The sequence below is a fragment of the Budorcas taxicolor genome, chromosome 12 (genome assembly GCF_023091745.1).
Source record: "Budorcas taxicolor isolate Tak-1 chromosome 12, Takin1.1, whole genome shotgun sequence".
NCBI classification, from domain to species: Eukaryota; Metazoa; Chordata; class Mammalia; order Artiodactyla; family Bovidae; genus Budorcas; species Budorcas taxicolor.
Genome location: NC_068921.1, coordinates 31,846,925 through 31,864,598, shown reverse-complemented (window position 1 = coordinate 31,864,598; position 17,674 = coordinate 31,846,925). Strand labels below are relative to the sequence as shown.

At 37.4% G+C, this 17,674-nt stretch overlaps 1 protein-coding gene across 1 annotated transcript in view; it reads left to right on the top strand.

Annotated features, from left to right (window-relative positions):
- Positions 1 to 13,965, top strand: part of PAN3 (poly(A) specific ribonuclease subunit PAN3) — a 119,575-nt gene extending 105,610 nt beyond the window's left edge. Inside the window, exons 16-20 of the mRNA XM_052650170.1 lie at positions 1,678 to 1,817; positions 4,320 to 4,449; positions 5,139 to 5,203; positions 10,560 to 10,698; positions 13,069 to 13,965. Of these exons, the coding sequence (XP_052506130.1) occupies positions 1,678 to 1,817; positions 4,320 to 4,449; positions 5,139 to 5,203; positions 10,560 to 10,698; positions 13,069 to 13,209 (615 nt within the window). The 3' untranslated portion in view covers positions 13,210 to 13,965. The remainder of the gene's footprint in view (positions 1 to 1,677; positions 1,818 to 4,319; positions 4,450 to 5,138; positions 5,204 to 10,559; positions 10,699 to 13,068) is intronic.
- Positions 13,966 to 17,674: the final 3,709 nt, after the last annotated feature.

Sequence of the window (17,674 nt, the reverse complement as noted above, 5' to 3'; positions counted from 1 at the left end):
TCTCTTGATCCGCATGTTTATGATTTCCTTTATCTAACTTGGAATGTTTTATTGATCCGGAGAGAGACTGAGAGAAGCCCTGCCTGAGTTCAGTCACGGCTGTGGGTCCAGAGAGCAAGGATGGTGCCACAGCATTCATGCCCCTTCCTGTGGCACCTGCCTTCCCAGCCTGATCTCCAAACTCGGCCACTGACAGAGTTTTACTCAGTTTCTCTGATGTGAATCCTTGGCATCTCTTTTCCTGATCAATTCAGAGTTGTCTTAATAATTAATTTTTCCACTGATTATATTGTAGGATCTTAGGTTCAGAGTATCAGATTCACCAGTGCTAGATTTGAAATTTTTAATGTCATTTTAGTTATGGAGTTTGATTTCTTTTTATTTTTTTACTCTTTGGGAAGGATGTTGTTAAGGATAGCTGTGTAGTCCTAAAGTTTCAGTAGCAATTGCCTTGAAATACTCACCTGATTTTGCAAATAACACCATTTATAAACTTACACAAAACCAGTGGTTCTCAACCCTGGCTGCATATCTGAATCTCTTACGAAGTTTTGAAAAATACCAATATGTAGATCTTACCCCAGACTAACAACAACAAAATAGGATGGAAGGATAGCCACCGGGTGATTTTTTTTGTTTGTTTTTTTGGGAGCTTCTCAGGTGAATTTTATTGTAAAGCCAGGTTTGAAAGCTCCTATGGAATATTTATTTATTCCATAAATAAACATGTATCCAGTAATTCAGATGAGATCTCAGATTGTGAAGGTTTATGTGAGTTTTCTGTAGAAATTACTTCAAATGATTTCCTTGAACTCTAAACTGTCCATTGTCTTGGAGGTATATGATTACTGATAGTTAACCTGCCAAACAGGGCCACCTGTGACCACTCTGTTTCTAGGAGAAACAGAATTATTATTATTCAGTGAGCTGTCTTTTAAACATTCTTTTGGAAGAAAGGCCTCAAAGAGGGAAATCTTTAAAACAGAGAAAGAAAATGAGTAGGAAATGATGTGGTTACAGAGCTCAGAGCTCGACTATAGTGTAAAAACCTGTCTGCTTGGAAACAAGGGCAGATGGACTGTCATGGAGGTTTGCAGCATTGTTGATGTCTAGAGAATGTGCTCAGAAATCAGGTATTGTGGACATTGTGTTTGGAATAAGGGAATTACTTCCCTTTCAAATACACTCTCACTTTTGTGCATCATGGAGAATGAAGAAAGTGCTTGCCGTGACTGTGATGATCACTGTGAAGCAGCTGTTTGGTAACCAGCCTCAAATGTCCTGCCATAGTAAGAATATGAGCTTTATTTAAGTATAAACATTTAGGGGGAAAAAAGGACAGTAAAGCAGCGGTTCTGTAGGTGGCATATGAATTGTTTTGAATAATGTTTCTTAAAGTAGCCCCTAGAAGTACCTTCATTAGAATTACCTGGGTACTTAAAAAATGTTGGGCCTGTTCCCAGACCTACTGAGTGAGAATCTGGGGTAGAGCTGCTCAGAAAGTCTTTTTAATGAAGCTCCCAGGTAATTCTAATGAGCACCAATATCTAGGAACCTTGTGCTTAGTTCTTCAGCTTCTTTGTAAAGATGCTTTTTCCATGCAGGCAATAGTGTCAGTATATTAAATTTGTACCTATGAAAGAAAAATTAAAAGTTATATTTATTCTTTCATGTCAGCAAGCAGATCTGATATCATTAGGAAAAGTTGTGTTGGCTTTGGCTTGCAACTCTTTGGCAGGAATTCAGCGAGAGAATTTACAGAAAGCCATGGAACTGGTGACAATCAACTACTCCTCTGACCTGAAGAATCTGATTTTGTAAGTTTTAATATAATGATCTTATGAGATAAGACAGAGATTTTTCATGAGAGTCTTTTAACAGTGATTCTATTGAGTTTTAGTTTCCACTATTTAAAATCAGGACAAACATAATTAAACAATTTTTAATTTATTTTTATTGCTAAGTATGTATTTCTTGAAATAAGTTCATAAACCAGTGTGTTTAAATTAGTTATTGGTGTTTTAAACATTTGTCCAAAGGGTAGACCCCCCTAGAACTGCATTAGTATCTACGAGCTACTTATGACCTTTTAAATTTAAATGAATTACAGTTAAATAAAATTGAAACGATTCAGTTCCTCAGTTGTACCACGTACATCTTAAGAGCTTAGAAGCTGCATGTACCTTCTGGCTCATATACTGGACAGTGTGGACATGGAACATTTGCATCATCTCAGAAAGTCCATTAGACAGTGCTGTTCTCCAGAGTGGTCAGTATCTTTCTAAGAGCTGTCAGAAATAACCCAATCTGCAGCCCAGTTGTGTGGTGTGTGGCCCACACCCCTGTTCCAGAGAGTATGTGTGTCAGGGTCCCTGTGCTTCTCCCCCAGTGTCTTTATACTCCAGGAAATCCTTGATTGTATGTCTGAAAAGACTGGGGCTTAAGAGAAGCCCAGTCCACTGTGGACTGCTGTCACGATGGTCTATAAGATGCGTCTGACATCGGGGATTCTGGAGGGGGGACAACCAGAACTCTTATTTTAAATGATTCAGGAGAATAGATGCTAGGAAGTCTCCTCTGAAATTTTTTTTTTATGATGTTCTAGAAGCAATTAGAGCTTATTGATCCTTTTCAGTCTCTTTTAGCTTCCAGCTGTTCCTTCTGATCTTTCTGTGTAACCCTGGATGATCCCGTTTCTTTTTGGACTAGCCCTGTGGTATGGAACTGAGGGACGGAGGATGGGGCTGCCCACCTGTGCTTTGTTACACTGGCCTAAGTGTCCTGCTTGTGACAGAGCACTGGAGCCAGTGGTTACCTGGTTCCTCTGATGATCAACTAAGATGATTTCTCCTAAGTAAAAATATTTGTTTCATATACTATCACAGCAGTGATTTCTAGCCATAGCTTGCAACACCTAGGATATTTTAAATAATCTCAAGTTATAATTTTCCCTTTTTATAAAAGTGAGAGTAAAGGATATAAGTGTAAAAAATTGGCCATAAGTTAATAATTACTGAAACTGGGTAATGGGTACATGAAGATTCATCATACTCTCCTCTCTCCTTCTTTAAATGTTTGAAATTTTCCTTAATAAAAAATGAATAAACAAAAAAGTCATACTTTCATACTAACCAGTAATCAAAATTTACAGAGCAGTAAACTATGTATCATATACTTTTGAGCTGATTGATGTGAATTATGAATTAATTCACCTAATTCTCCCAATAACCCTTTAAATTAGGTACCATTACTAGCTCCATTTTAAAGATGTCAAAACTGAGGCTGGGAGCTATAAAATAACTTGCCAAAGTCACATAGCTTATAATAACTTCAGGTGTGCGTAGTTAGATATAAATAGGTCAGTAATTTCAGATGAATGGCTAAGACATAGATTGTCCACATGAGTTTATAACTGTTCATTTATTCAACAAAAGAATGCCTAACTCTGTGTCAGATGCTGAAGCTACTTTGTATAAGATGAACAGAATCCCTCTTCTTCTGGAGCTTCCCCCCATTATAATGGGGAGGAGTTAATAAACTCGTCAACAAGTAAGATGTTTGCAAGATAGAGATAAGTCCTATGGAGAAAATAGGTATAATTATAAGCAGAGCGCAGAAGAGTTAGAAGCTGCTTTGTTAGGAATGGTTAGGACACGGCTGACCTGTCAGAATACTAATACTAAATGATCAGTAATCATTGTGTTCTGACAGGTAGCCGTTTGAGACGTGTAGTATTTTTCTGCCTTAGTTACGATGGTAGAAGAAACTGTTCTTTTTCCTGATGTGTGTTAGTGCATGGAGATTTCTCAGAAATAAAAATACCATGACAGCTGGTGAATGAAGTCACAGAGCAGGAGACAGCTTCCTAAAACACTGAAGCTTGTTTCCCTTACCAAAATGAAAGTCTGAGTTTTAGTTTAAAAACTATTTTTGAAGACCAATGGAAAAATTTCCCCACCTACAACCACCTCTCCCAAAACCTTTGGATCTTTTCGTCTCCCACTATTGTGAAGAAGGGTTTGAGAATGGAAATATGGTAAGTGTAACTCTATACCCAGCTTTCCTTTCTCATTTTCATAGTAGTAAAAGATTTAGAGAAAGAGACGTTTTTACAGTTTTTTCCATTGGCTCTTAAAGTTTTCCAGAGAAAAGAAATACAATCATTAAGCTTAAAAAATGAACTCGACTTGCATGAAAAAGAAATTTGGAAATTGTGCACACTAACATGCTGGTGGCAGCAGTCCCTGTGTGCTTGTGGGTTGTGTTGTTCTGTAAACTGCGTGTTTGGCATTCAAGTGATCCTTCTCTATTTTGGTTAGATATTTGTTGACTGACCAAAACAGGATGCGAAGTGTAAATGACATCATGCCCATGATTGGTGCTCGATTTTATACTCAATTGGATGCTGCTCAAATGAGAAATGATGTCATAGAGGAAGACCTTGCAAAGGTAAAGTGTGTAGTTAAAGGACTATGTACGCACCTGCATCTGTGTCTATCAGTAGATGTAAAACAGGGTAATTACTGTGCTGGATATAGTACTCTGCTGGCTAAGACTGCAGATATTTTTGTCCAAACTTAGTGTTCAGTATTTTGATTTCTCCGGTCCTCTGGGCATTTGTCTTATTTTTTTTTTTCGTTCATGGTTTTGCTACAGTCTTGAGATACAATCTTGATTTTTTTTTTTTTAATATGCAATCTTAGTAGTAGACAGCTTCAGTGGGGGAAGCATCAATCACAGGCTTGTGATTAATACATACACCCTACCGTATATAAGATAGATAACCAACAGGGTGTACTGTGTAGCACAGGAAACTACTCTAGTCTGATAACCTATATGAGAAAAATCTGAAAAAACAATGAATACGTGTATATGTGTAACTGAATCACTTTGCTATACAGTGAAAGTAACACAAAAACTATAATCCAATAAAAAAAGGGACAATTGCATAATCTTCTTGAGTATTACAGTATATGAAAAGAACATGTTATATTCAAAAGTATAACCAAAAGGTGGGAATATTAGGGTTTATGGTTTAAAGCAAATATTGGTACAGGATACCAGTTTTATAAACTTTTGCTTTTATATTCAGTTAGCTGGAACATTAATATTCTTTCTCTTTTTAAAATGTTTTATAGGAGGTTCAAAATGGAAGACTGTTTAGGCTTCTAGCAAAATTGGGAACAATCAATGAGAGGCCGGAGTAAGGATTTACAGTATTTTACATCATGATTTCAATCAAGGGCACTGTTTTGCATAACCAGAATGAGTATACCTTATTCTTACTGATTTTATTTGGGAAAAGAGAAGAATTCTCATGTAAAGTGACCTTTTAAGCCTGTTGTTAGCCTTTAGGGTGGTATTTTTAACCATAGCCCTGGTTGTGATTGTCCTTAGGGATTATACATGCACACAGAGACACACACACACACACACACACACACACACACACACAATACACTGTGTTAAAAACCTCTGTTGTGGTTTGCCTTTGAGGGAACATTTTCTGCCTGTCAGTGCTGCCTCTCCCCATGTGCTCTCTGAAGCCTGTTCCTTTTACCACGGTCAGATTGGATCTTTTTGATACTTCTGATTGTTTCATGCCTCTTACCTTCTATTAAAGTGCAGTGTTTGTAGCTGTCACATGAGTGACACTGGAAGGGCGTCACTATCTTACATTATTGTTTAGTTCTGCCTTGTTTGTGAGTTAAAGTTAATTGTATGTTCAAGAAAGAAGCAAGGTTGATGTTTATGCCTCATACCTGTCCCAAAGACAAGGTTGGTGACTGTGGTATAAGTTACATTTCAGGATTGTTAACTGCTGTTCATAGAGATAGGTGGTAGATAAATACCATTGCTTGAGGGGGTTTTTTTGACCACAAAATTTAAATCACATACCTTTCTTCAAAGTTAACAGATTCAGTTAGCATTTTCCCTAGCGATTTTTCTAAATAAAGAGAATGTGGTCATATGTTGAACCATTTTAAAAGTTTTTAATTGCTTCTTCTGGCATTTCTCTCTTTATTTAAAAATACGTGCTTAAGTGCTGTTTCTTGATTTTTCTTCAGTGTTTCAATTTTTCTTCAGTGTATAGCTCAGTCCTGTGGCAGGTGAGGCTGTATTTCTCATACACCTTTCCCTTAACTAAACACACACACACATGAGCATTCAGTGTTGACATTATTAGAGCCAGGTAAATATGTTTGTAGCTTCACCACACAGTAAATCACGACTACATTTCCTGTATTTTGTATTTTTTTTTTTGATTTTTGTTTTCCTGGTGTGAATACTTGTCTTATGTAGAAAACTAACCAAGTGAAAAATATTTACCACCAGTTCATTCTAAACTCCCTGCCGGATATAAAACACCCTTCCATATGGCCCAAAATGAGTAATAACCTCTCAGTTCCTTTTTTCCTCCCCATTAGAAAAATTACCCCCAGGGCCTCTGCCCTCTGCCCCTCTCGGGGCTAGTTGCTTTCCAGCGTGCTCACGCCCTCAGCTGAGACCCCAGGCTTCCCTTCACTCTTGCCCTGGGAGCTCGCCCTCTTTTTGTCCCACCTCTGTGTTGAACACCCTGTTTCTTGCTTTTTGCATTGGTTTACTCTTCTGCTTTAATAAATCACATCCTTCTGTAGCTTCCTGAGAAAGGAGAGTTTTTCCCAGTGTTTGGAAGTCTAAAAATATCTTTATTCTGCTTTCATACCTTATTGATAATATGATTGGGTATATGTCCTCAGAAAATTCTTTTTATTAATGAAGTCTTTAGAGTATAGTGTGTATGGACCAGTTTCTTTAAAAGTAGAAAAGGTTTGCAATGAAAAACCTTTCATAGCTGACACCCCCAGTCTCTCCACTCCTCCTACCAGCCTTTTTTAGTCTCTTGTATGTATTCCCTGAGTTAACAACTGTATATTCTTATCACCACTCTACTTTAAAATATGTACAAACTGTAAGTTATATACAGTGGTCTGTATATTGCACATGACAGCATGTTTTCTCATAACAGTGTATTTTGGAAATCTTCGTACAGGTACGTTTAGTGTACGCCCAGCAATCTTCTCAATAGTTAGCAAACATGACCTAACTGAATCTTAGTAACAGCCCGTAGTGCGGATACTTCAGTATTCCCTTTTAATAGAGAGACTGAAGCATAGAGAGGTTAAAAGCCTCCGGGGTCACACGTAAAGTCAGGACTTGAGTCCGGACAACATGTGGCTCCAGAGTCTGTGCTGTCTTAACCACAGTGCCGTGCTTCCTCATGGTCAGTGGCCGTGTAATAGTCCATCATGTGGATTCTCTGTAATTTGTCTCTCCAGTTCCTTATCAATGGCCTTTTGAGTTGTTCTCAGCCTTTTTGCTAGTGTAAGCAGTTCTGCGGGGACTGACTTAAGCATACTTAATTTTGCGTGTGTATAAGTATAGGTCCAACTCTGATTGTGAGATCAGTACCTGCTGGAATTGGTGACTGTAATTTGATAGCTGTTAGAAGAATTTACCAGTGTACAGTGCATGAGAGTCTTTCACTAGCAATACTTTTTCTGAACTTCTGGGTTTTTGACAACCTGATAGATGAAAAATTGAATCTCAGTGCAGGTTTTTTGGTATTTACTCAATAATCAGTACATTGCCTATCTTTCTGATTCATTTCTGTTTCCTTTTCTGTCTGTCTAATCCTCTTCGCATCTTTATTTCCAGCTGCATTTTCTGTCTTTTTGCTATGCAGGAGCCAGAGGGATCTGACCTTTGTGATCCTTTCTTTTAAGTTTGTCATCTTTCTTTTGACTCTGCTCAATTTTTTCCCATACAGACGTTTTTATAGTAGTCGAATTGATCAAATGTACTTTTTGCTTCTGGATTTTGAGTCATGGTCAGAAAGTTAGCATTTCCACTCTTAAGATGATCTTATGAAGGGATCATCAAGTATTTTCTAGAATACTTAAGGTTTCATTTTTTTATATTATAATTTTTTATATATTTGGAATTTATATAGGATGTAAGGTATGAATTCACCGCCACCCCCACCACCCACAGTGGTCCAAAAGCTATTTATTGCATAGTCTAGCTTTTCCCACTGGTTTATTAAGGCAGCAGCTTTCACACTATCTTAATGAGTGACATTTAAAATCTACTAGTGTTAGCTCTTTCTTATCTCCATTTTATTGGTTTTATTAAATTTATTAGTAAGCTTAAGGAGCATTTGTGTTTTTTAGATGTGGAGTTACCTTCACCAAGATAATGGCATGTCACTGTATTTGCTGATGTCTGCTTTAGTATCCTTCAGAGTTTACGTTGTTCTTCATATAGTTACAATACACCAAGTTTATTCTTAGGTGTTTTTTCTTGTTGCTGTTATCAATGGGAATTTTCTCCATTCTGTCGTCTTAGATTCTTTGTTATCCAGTGTATGTGAAAAAGATTGATTTCTATAAATTTTGTAGCGTGGGACTTCTAGTGTTTGGGTAATTTTTCAGTAGATTCTTCTGGGTTTCTCAGTCGTGTCTTTATATAACGATAGTCATATTCCCTCCCTTCTCATTTCTGTACTTTTGATGTCTCTTGAGTGACTGTGTTAGTACCTCTAATGCATAGTTCAGTAATAGTAATGATAGTTTCTTTCAGAATTTGAAGCACTGCTCCATTTATTGTCTTTTAACTTATAGATAGACTCAAAGCCATTTTCTTTCCAAGTTTTTCTTCATCCCCATGCTTTTAGGGCAACTCCCCCCCCCCCCCGCCCCTTTTTAAAATCATTGATGTGCAGAAATTCACAACGATGTGCTGTGGTGGTGAGTTTTTGATTCATTCTGATGAGTCAACAGATGGGCCTTTTAACCTTGGGAATTTATATCTTTTAGTTCTTGGAAGTTGTCTTACTGTTTCTTTGCAAACCTCTTTCTGGAATTCGCACTGCTTAGATGTTAGACCTTTGCAATTGATTTTCTAATATTCTCTTCTGTTTTCCATATTGTGTCTTAGTGTTGTGCTTTGTAGCCAGGAATCTCAACTTATTTTGTCTGAAGTTAAAGTGTTTTTTCCTAATGCTTTAAATTTGTACTTTCTAGGCAATAATCTCAACTTACTTGGTCTAAAATTAAGGAGTTTTTCCCCTAATCCTTTAAATTTTTAAAATTTCTGCTATATTTTAAATTTCCAAAAACCTTCTGCTTTCTGAATATTTCTGTCTTACAGCATTTAATTCATTTTTCTCTGAGGCTGTCAATTATAGATTTTTACTGAGTGGGTTTTTAAAATTTTTATTTAACTTTTATTTTGTCCCCTACAGTATCTCATAGGAAATCCCACTAATGACTTCACCGTCAAGCACCCCACAAAGCATTAGAGCTCTTTTTTTTCTTTTTTTTTTTTTTTCGGATCTGCTAAGTCATGCCGCTTACCTGTCTGCTTTTCACCTTTTTCATTTTTGTGACTATTTTTTGTCTGCTGTTGTTTCTGATCCCTTTGTCCTTGTCTGTCTATATGCTTTCTTAGACGCTTACTGTCAGTTGGCTGGGATTTTGAAAAGAACAGAGATAAATGGGTGTGTTTAATCAGCTTTTAATTGAAAGACCCTGAAGTGATCTTAATAAAGCAAACACATGACTGTGGGGGCTTCCCTCTTTGTTCTCAGAATGCAGACCTCATTTTTACATGTGATCTAAGGCTGCATGGCCTGACCTCTCCCTTTTCATCCTTGCTTCAGATCTGCCTTTTTTTTTCTTTTAATTTCCTCCTTGCCTCTTGTGCTGTCTGCCCATCTTTTCTTGTACCCCTACTTGTCCTCACTCGGGTCCTGCACTCTGATCTCTTTTCTCCCCCAATGCCATCCAGCCTCACTTGTCTTTTCTTGTTTAGGTGGTCCTTGCTCTGTCCCTTGCACATACTGAGGCCTCTGACCAAGAGGCATGCTTCCTTGGGGAGAGCACCCATTCCCTGTCTGGAAAGCCTTCCTTGGCTTCCCAGGTGAATTCTGTTTCTGGTCTATACTGTGTCCCTGTTTTTAAATGGCATTCTCTCCATATGCAGTTGTAGCTTTCTGTAACCTGTATGTTTCATAGGTCACTGAAAACTAACAGTGACCATCTGGCCAGTTTTCCAGCTCTTTGCCGCTCACTTTCACATCATCACATGATGGTAGGATACCAGTATCTACCCCATTTTGTTCAGTCCTAAACATTTCCCTGTTTTATGCCCCCAGAAAAGCAGAAGACATGTCTGACATCTCTCTCTACCCTATAGAGAGAGGTCATTTGCTTTCTTCCCCATGTTATCTAATGGTAGGGGCCTAAGTGAGAAAGGGATTGTGAAGTAGGAGTATGTAAGGGGGTGATTGCTTTGATAAGTAGAAAATGGTATTCATGTACTTCATGTTCAGTGAGATTATTTTTAAAAATCTGTGGGCACTCTGGACATAAAAATTAGATTGAAAAAAGCTACACACAGACCCTACTTTCTGGTTGATTGTAGACAACAATAAAACTGGTTTTGAGTCTGAAGTATAAACATACAGCTTTGTGGTATAAGCATGAGTTATTGAGGTTAATATTCCCTTCCCTCAGGTTTCAGAAGGATCCTACCTGGTCGGAGACGGGAGACCGGTACCTGTTGAAGCTCTTTAGGGATCATCTTTTTCATCAGGTGACAGAAGCGGGTGCTCCTTGGATTGACCTCAGTCATATCATTTCTTGTCTTAACAAGGTAATCTGGGCCTGGACTTTGAAGATTATGATGCTGTAATCTCCAGTTTATAGAGCTGCATCTTGTACAAATACAGAGAGATGTAAGGAGTTAGGTCTCTGTACTCTGCTGTAGTATACAGGGCATGTTATTCATAATTATTAGCTGTTCCCACTTAAGTAGCAGTTTCTAGAATGGGAGTATTTTTTAAAACCTGCATGAATAATTTCAGAATTTTTCATGGTGGATCTTTTTGTTGTGATCAAATGTCACAAAATGACTGCCTCTTTCCCCCAACCCACCCCCACTGTATTTTATTTACCAGGTGTAGTTTGTTTCAACATATGAGGCCATGAGTGGAAAAGACAAAAATACTTTTACGTTTAAATATCTTTAAAAGCTGGATTCCTTTCTTTGCAGTCGTGAGTCACATTGAGTGCTCTCAGCTCAAGGTGTCAGTCAAGTGTTAAAACTGAGAGCGCGGTGCCAGCAGAGCCCGCTGTGATAAATGGGGGATAGGTGGTTAGATGAACCATGTTGGTAGAGGCATGTCATATGTTTATTTAAGAGGCGAGCTTTGTGCTTTAGAGAGAGCTAGGAGACATGAGATTTACAGAGAAAGGGAGGAATGCATTTTCCTTGTGAACTACTTGTAATCATGGAGAGAAATGGGTTTCCAGAGGTAAACCCTCGTCTTTGTTTAGGTTTGTATGTGAAACGGGGGTTGGCCGCCTGTGAACCAAATCCTTGGCCTGTTTTTAGACAACCTACAAGCTAAGAATTTTTTCTCACGTTTTAAAAAGATTGTAAAAACAACTAATATGAAACAGAGGCTTATATATGGCCCTGAAATTGAAAGCATTTACTGTCCGGCCCTTTTCTGCTGACCCCTGGTCTAAGCTGTCCCTAAGTTGCAATGATTAGAGCAGAAACTAGCCACTGTGGCCATGATTTAGATCTGTTGGCTACAGTGTGCTCATCCTCCAGATAAAATGGGTTTTATTTTTAAGCATACTTTGCCATGTTTGAATTTCCTTAAAACGCTTTGGAGAGTATTGTCAGTAAGACAGAACAAGACTGTATGTATAATTTAGCTAATCTGGTATGATATATATATTCGTTTGTCCTTTTTCTCGGAGAAAACATTTTTCTTAAGCACCAAGTGGAGAATAATGCCGCCAGGTTTTAGAAAACAGAGTCTATAGTATTAAAGCACCAGTGGGTAAAAATATGTAAAACTGGAATAAATACTGACAGGGAGAGCCTGTGGAATAAGCCATGAACAGACATTGTAGGTAAAGATTACCTATTGAGTATTAGGATAACTGAAGCTTTGGAGAAAATTCTGTTTCATTTCATAAAATAACTGGGAGTAAATAACTCAGAGTAAATAAAATAGGAGTAAATAAGTTTATCCTAAATCTGAAAATGTGGCAATGTTTTGTTTAGAAAAAGTGTAATAGATTAAAAGGGATGGATGGTCATTTTGGTGATATAAAAATTAAATTTTTACATAGATTATTTTGGTGGAAATGACAGAAATTAGATGGTAAAATGATTTGAAAGGCTATTTATTGTCTTCAGAATTAGTTTTAAACATTTTAATGAATTAATGAAAAGGGAAGGGAAAAGGTACATTGAAAACTAACAAAAGTAAAGTGAAAATCCTAACAGGAGAAGTTATTTGATGAACTCAGGATTCTTACTAACGCTTTATAAAGGCCTTATTAAAATATTATTGCCAGATCCTGATAGATAGGGATTTGATACTGATCATATACTGGAATTCACACAAGTGGAAATAACAGAAGTAAACGTATGAAAACATTTGGTAACATTAGTTAAAAAGGTTAAAAAAAAAAACCATTAAAAAAGGTAAATTAAAATAGCAAGGTACTCATCTGATGCAGTGTTACTGGTAAATTGGTACAGATCATAAATTTGTGCTATTCAATGTCCTTTGGAAAGCAATTTGGCTCTATGTATTAAGCTATAAAATTCCTCAGACTTCTTGATCCCATCTCTCCTAGGGAAGTAATTCTACAGAAGAAAAAAATTAAGTAGCCAAAATATGTTCATTGCACTTTCATTCATGACGCCAAAAGACTGGAAGATATTGGGGGAATAATTGAAGTCTGCATTTTATGGAGTATCAACTGGATGGAAAGTATTGCACCCAAGTGTTAAGCGTGAAAGACAGGCAGGCAGCAACATAGGGCAATCTTTTTAAAACACACACCTGAGCTGAAGTGTGTGCTACTGACTAGTGATGTAAAATGTTTACAATTATCTACAGGGGTGTGACACAATTTAAAATGTCTCATATATTACTGTTCACGTGTTGTCCTAAATAGGCTTACACTTTACATGTTGTGTGCTTGTTTGTTTCAGTTAGATGCTGGTGTGCCAGAAAAAATAAGCCTCATTTCCAGAGACGAGAAGAGTGTTCTTGTGGTGACTTACAGTGACTTAAAGCGATGTTTTGAAAATACTTTTCAAGAACTGATTGCAGCTGCGAATGGTCAGTTGTAGTATTTGCTTAAAAAAAAAAACAATAGGTGGGATATGGCCAAGGAGCTTAACCAATAGCAGATTGCACTACAGCTGAACTGTTCTCATCATCTCATCTCACGTCGGGGAAGCACGCAGAAGATGAGCAGAGCTGCTTGCACTTGGGTCAGGTGCGCTGTTACTTGAAAGAAAGAATGTCTCCCTCAGCCCCGATCTGTGGCTACTGGCGGGGCCACACCTGTGAAGAATTTATTTTAGATCAAGGAGCACCATTAGGTGAATGATGTTCCAGCTTTTGGTTTTTTTTCCCCCCACTTGTATATGCACTAATTTTAATTTTTTTAAGACTTTTTTCTGATCTTTGAACTTTTGCCATGTTGTATACTTATTAAGGGAAATTATTTGCAAGGACACTTTTGGGAAACCAAGCTGGGCAACATTTTGTTCACTGAGGGGTGCAGAATTTGCTCTTTTGGGGAGGGGTTGCCCTGAATAACGTAACGGACCAGGTCAGTGATTTCATGGAAGTACAGTATAGTGCATAGTTCTTGTAAGAGTATTGTATGCAAGCTCTGTATGCCACCCACTGTTTGTTCAGATTGAGAGTTTTTTTGTGTGTTTTGTTTTGTTTTTAAGAACACAGAAAAATATCAGTGAATTATTGGGCAATGAATTCCCCTCTCAGCTGATTTAAATCCTTTCTGAATGAGGATAGACAGACACTGAAGGAGCATACAGAACTCTTTGCTCCAGATTCAACCAGAGCCTTTTTTTTTTTGAAGTGTTCCCCTGCTAATCAGATACATTTATGCCATTTTTTTTTTTAATAGAAAAAGAACATTAAGAAATTGTGTTAAAGGCCTGAAGGTCAGGAGTCTGTTGCTTTAGGTTCTTTTCAGTTTGCTTTTTTTGTATAAGGGTCTGTTCTTTGAACCACAGCTTTACTATGGTACTTTACACTGGACACAGATGCAGAGACACTGTTCAGAAGACAAACTGCACACAGCAGTGGTCTGGCGTCGAGAGCTTTCTGAAGTCTTACAGCCTGGATCTGGAAGGATCACAGTCTGCTGTGCCTTTGCAGTCACTGCTTAGCCCAAAGTCATAGTGCTTTTGATAATAATAACTCTGTGGGGGTATTCCTGAGTCAGTCAGTCTCAAAAGTTTGGAATTTTCCTCCTCTTAACTTTCTTAACATTTGGACGTGCAGTTGTCGCCAAACTTGGGTATTCATGAAATTTCTAGTCAATGAAATACCTGTACTTAGATACTGAAGACTGCCAAATACATAGGAATTTTCTTTCATAAAAACCAGTAATGAAGACTCTTATCTCCTTTCCCAGCACTGAATGTTTTACTAGCACTGGGTGCTCACCACACAACGATGAAGAAATGTGGAAACTCAGAAGGTCGGGAGGGACTTCCAGGCACTTGCAACTGATGTGACAGTCTTCAATTTTAATAACTATTCATATTTGTAGTTTTCAGAGAAGTTTTTAATATTTCTCTGTCCACTTTTTATAAGCTTTAAAATGATTTTCTCTGCCTTGAGATTTGCATCAAGAAAAAGCACCTCTTCACCCAAAAGCTTTGAAGACTAGAGACATGCTTTACATGTTTTAACAAGTGTGTTTGAGTCCACGTTTGGTAGCATCAGTTGTTGAGATAAAAAGGAAATCAATTATTGCATTTGATCAGGATGGATTTTAAAAAGAACATAATGTTCACTATTCAAAGGATAATTAACATTTGCCACCATAATGTTCTTTTTTTATGTAAAAGGAACAAGAACTTGGAGACATTAACATGCAAAGGTCTTTTATCATTATTAGCTCATGTATTTGAGGAAGAGCAGCTGTCTTTTTATATGTTTTTTGACAAATCATATTGTAATTCTTTTGTACAAAAAAGAACTACTTGTATTCTAGAAGAAATATGAAATGCTTAATTTATAAGCGGGCTGGAGATTTTTTCCAATATTGTTTTCTTTGAAAATGAAAGGGGATCATCTATTTTAGTTTTGGGGTCTGGGAACTTTTTGAAAATTTAATTTGTGGACCAATGTTATGTGAAAGCTAAGGAAGGGCAGGGGTAAAATAGGGCTTGATTTTCTCATTCTGTACAGACCAGCAAACTTCCCTCTGCAAGGCAGGCTCAAATCACAAACCCAAGAGTGTCTGCGTCATAAAACGCTAGTTTGCTTCAGCCCCTAGTAACCTCAGGACTTGGTTTGAATATAAAAGGTAGACAACTGATATGTTTTCACGAGTAAAATACTGTCAGCCAGAAAACCGTTGGTGTCAGGTAAACAAACGTCTTTTTTTTTTAAGCTTTGTTTTATATTTATTTTTCATTTAGTTTTTATTGGGAATGGTTTTCAATAGCACTCTTATTAGTTCTGCTTAGGTGTTTTTTGGGGGAGCCCTCTTTTCCATAGTGTTACTCCACTTAAGAGGTTGTCTAAAAGTTAGTCTTTTTAATCCATAGGAAGATTTTAATATCTGAGAGTACTCAAATTAAGGCTGTAAACTTCCCACACCTTCCTGTTATGACAGATATAAAAGCACAGAAAGGACAACCCTTGAAATCATGTAACATTGGTCATTTCAGCTTTTTGTACCTATTTTAAATTCTGTCAGTGCGTTTACTTCATTGTAAATATTTTTGAGGGCACCTTTGTGATTTTGCCTTCAACCTTGGTTCTGTGATTTGGATATCAACAACTTCCCTGAAAAGCACCAGTGTGTTAAGTTCTAACGTCATGACCCCGGTCTGGGTTATTTCATCTTTAATCCTGTTTTCAGTCTCTATGTGTACAGCAGTATTTTTAATAAAGAATTACAGAGAGAAGATTGTCCTTTTTTTCCCCCCTTTTTGGTACCAGTGCATTTAACAAGATGATGTTTGTCTTAGGATCAGGACTTAAAAGGCTGAATATTTCATATGTGTTTTGGAGGAATTTTTGGTCTTTGGATAAAATGGTGGCAGATTTATTTACCAAGTATCTGTTAAATGCTTAACTTGGACCTGTTCTAGACACTAAAAATATAGATAGGAGTACTTGTCATTTACAGAATGTACAGTTACACCCAAATGTTTCTAAGTAGTACATGGCACATGGTGTAGTTCAGGGGAGAGGACCTGCTTCTGTGAAAGAAATGACACCTAGCTCATCACTGATTCAGACTCAGTTTACCGTGTAGATGAAGGTGCCCTGCCTCCCACTCCCTCCAGAAACATCATATAAGGGTAGAGAATGAAAATATGGCAAAATGTTAATACTCATCGAAACCAGATACTTGTTCATTAAATGTAAGCATACTTCAGAGAGACTGTGGGTTCAGACCCCTGCACTAATGCAATAAAGTGAGTTGCATGAATTTTTTGGTTTCCCCTTGCATATAGAAGTTATATTTACACTATCAATAGCACTATGTCTAAAAAAATGTATATACATTGATGTAAAACTCTTGCTAGCCATCATCTGAGCCTTCAGCAAGTTGTAGTCTTTTTGCAATAGTAACAGCAGAGATTCCTGATCACTATAACAAATAGAGTAAGAGTGAAAAAGGTTGAAGTTTGGTAAGAGAATTACCAACACAAGCCATGAAGTGAGCAACTGCTGTTGAAAAATGGTGCCTTTAGACTTAATTTGATGCAAAGTTGCCACACACACTTCAAGTTTGTAGAAAGCACAGTAACTGTGAGGGCTGTCTGTATTTTATTGAATGCCTGTTATCACATTATTAACTAAAGATGTATTAATATGTCTTTTGTTACTCAGACATTATTGACCAGAAACTTATCAATACTTGTGTGTTTTTTTGAAGAGAGTGATGCAGTTAACACTGTTGCATAGTTGTACAACTAAGTTGTACAACTTCAAGCGAAGTTGTCAGAGCTTGAAATCGATCCAGGATTCGTTGTACAGCTTAGGATTATCATTCACGTGTTGCTCCGTTAGGTTTTTGTTCCAGTCTTGTGTATATCATAAACAGAAACTTCTTAAAAATGGTGCATCAAGAAATTTTAAGTGAAAAGGTTTTTGGTGAACTTTCTCTGATAGGCCGAGCGATATATATACTAGTGTCTTCAGAATATAGTTCGGATTCAGATGATGTGAACTTTAGAGCAGTAAAAAGACAGAAAACCTTAGTGATTGATTCTGATACGGAAAGTGGATATGAGACTCACCGGTGCTGGGGGAATGTATTCTCCTTTGCCTCTACTGAAGAGTAGTTTGAAGACAGTGTTTCATGAAAATTAGAAGACTTCACAGGTGTGTCGGGTGTTCCTATATTGAATGCAATAACCTGCAAAGTGTTAATGAAATAACAGAATGAATTTTGGGCCCGGTCAGAATAAAAATTGTCTGCCACAGCTGTTAGTTTCTGCAAAAAGCCCCCAGTCAGTAAGGAGTTAATGCCAGGCATTGTTCTAGGAACCATTAGAATCCTGACCACAACAAGTATTTGTGCTCTTGTTG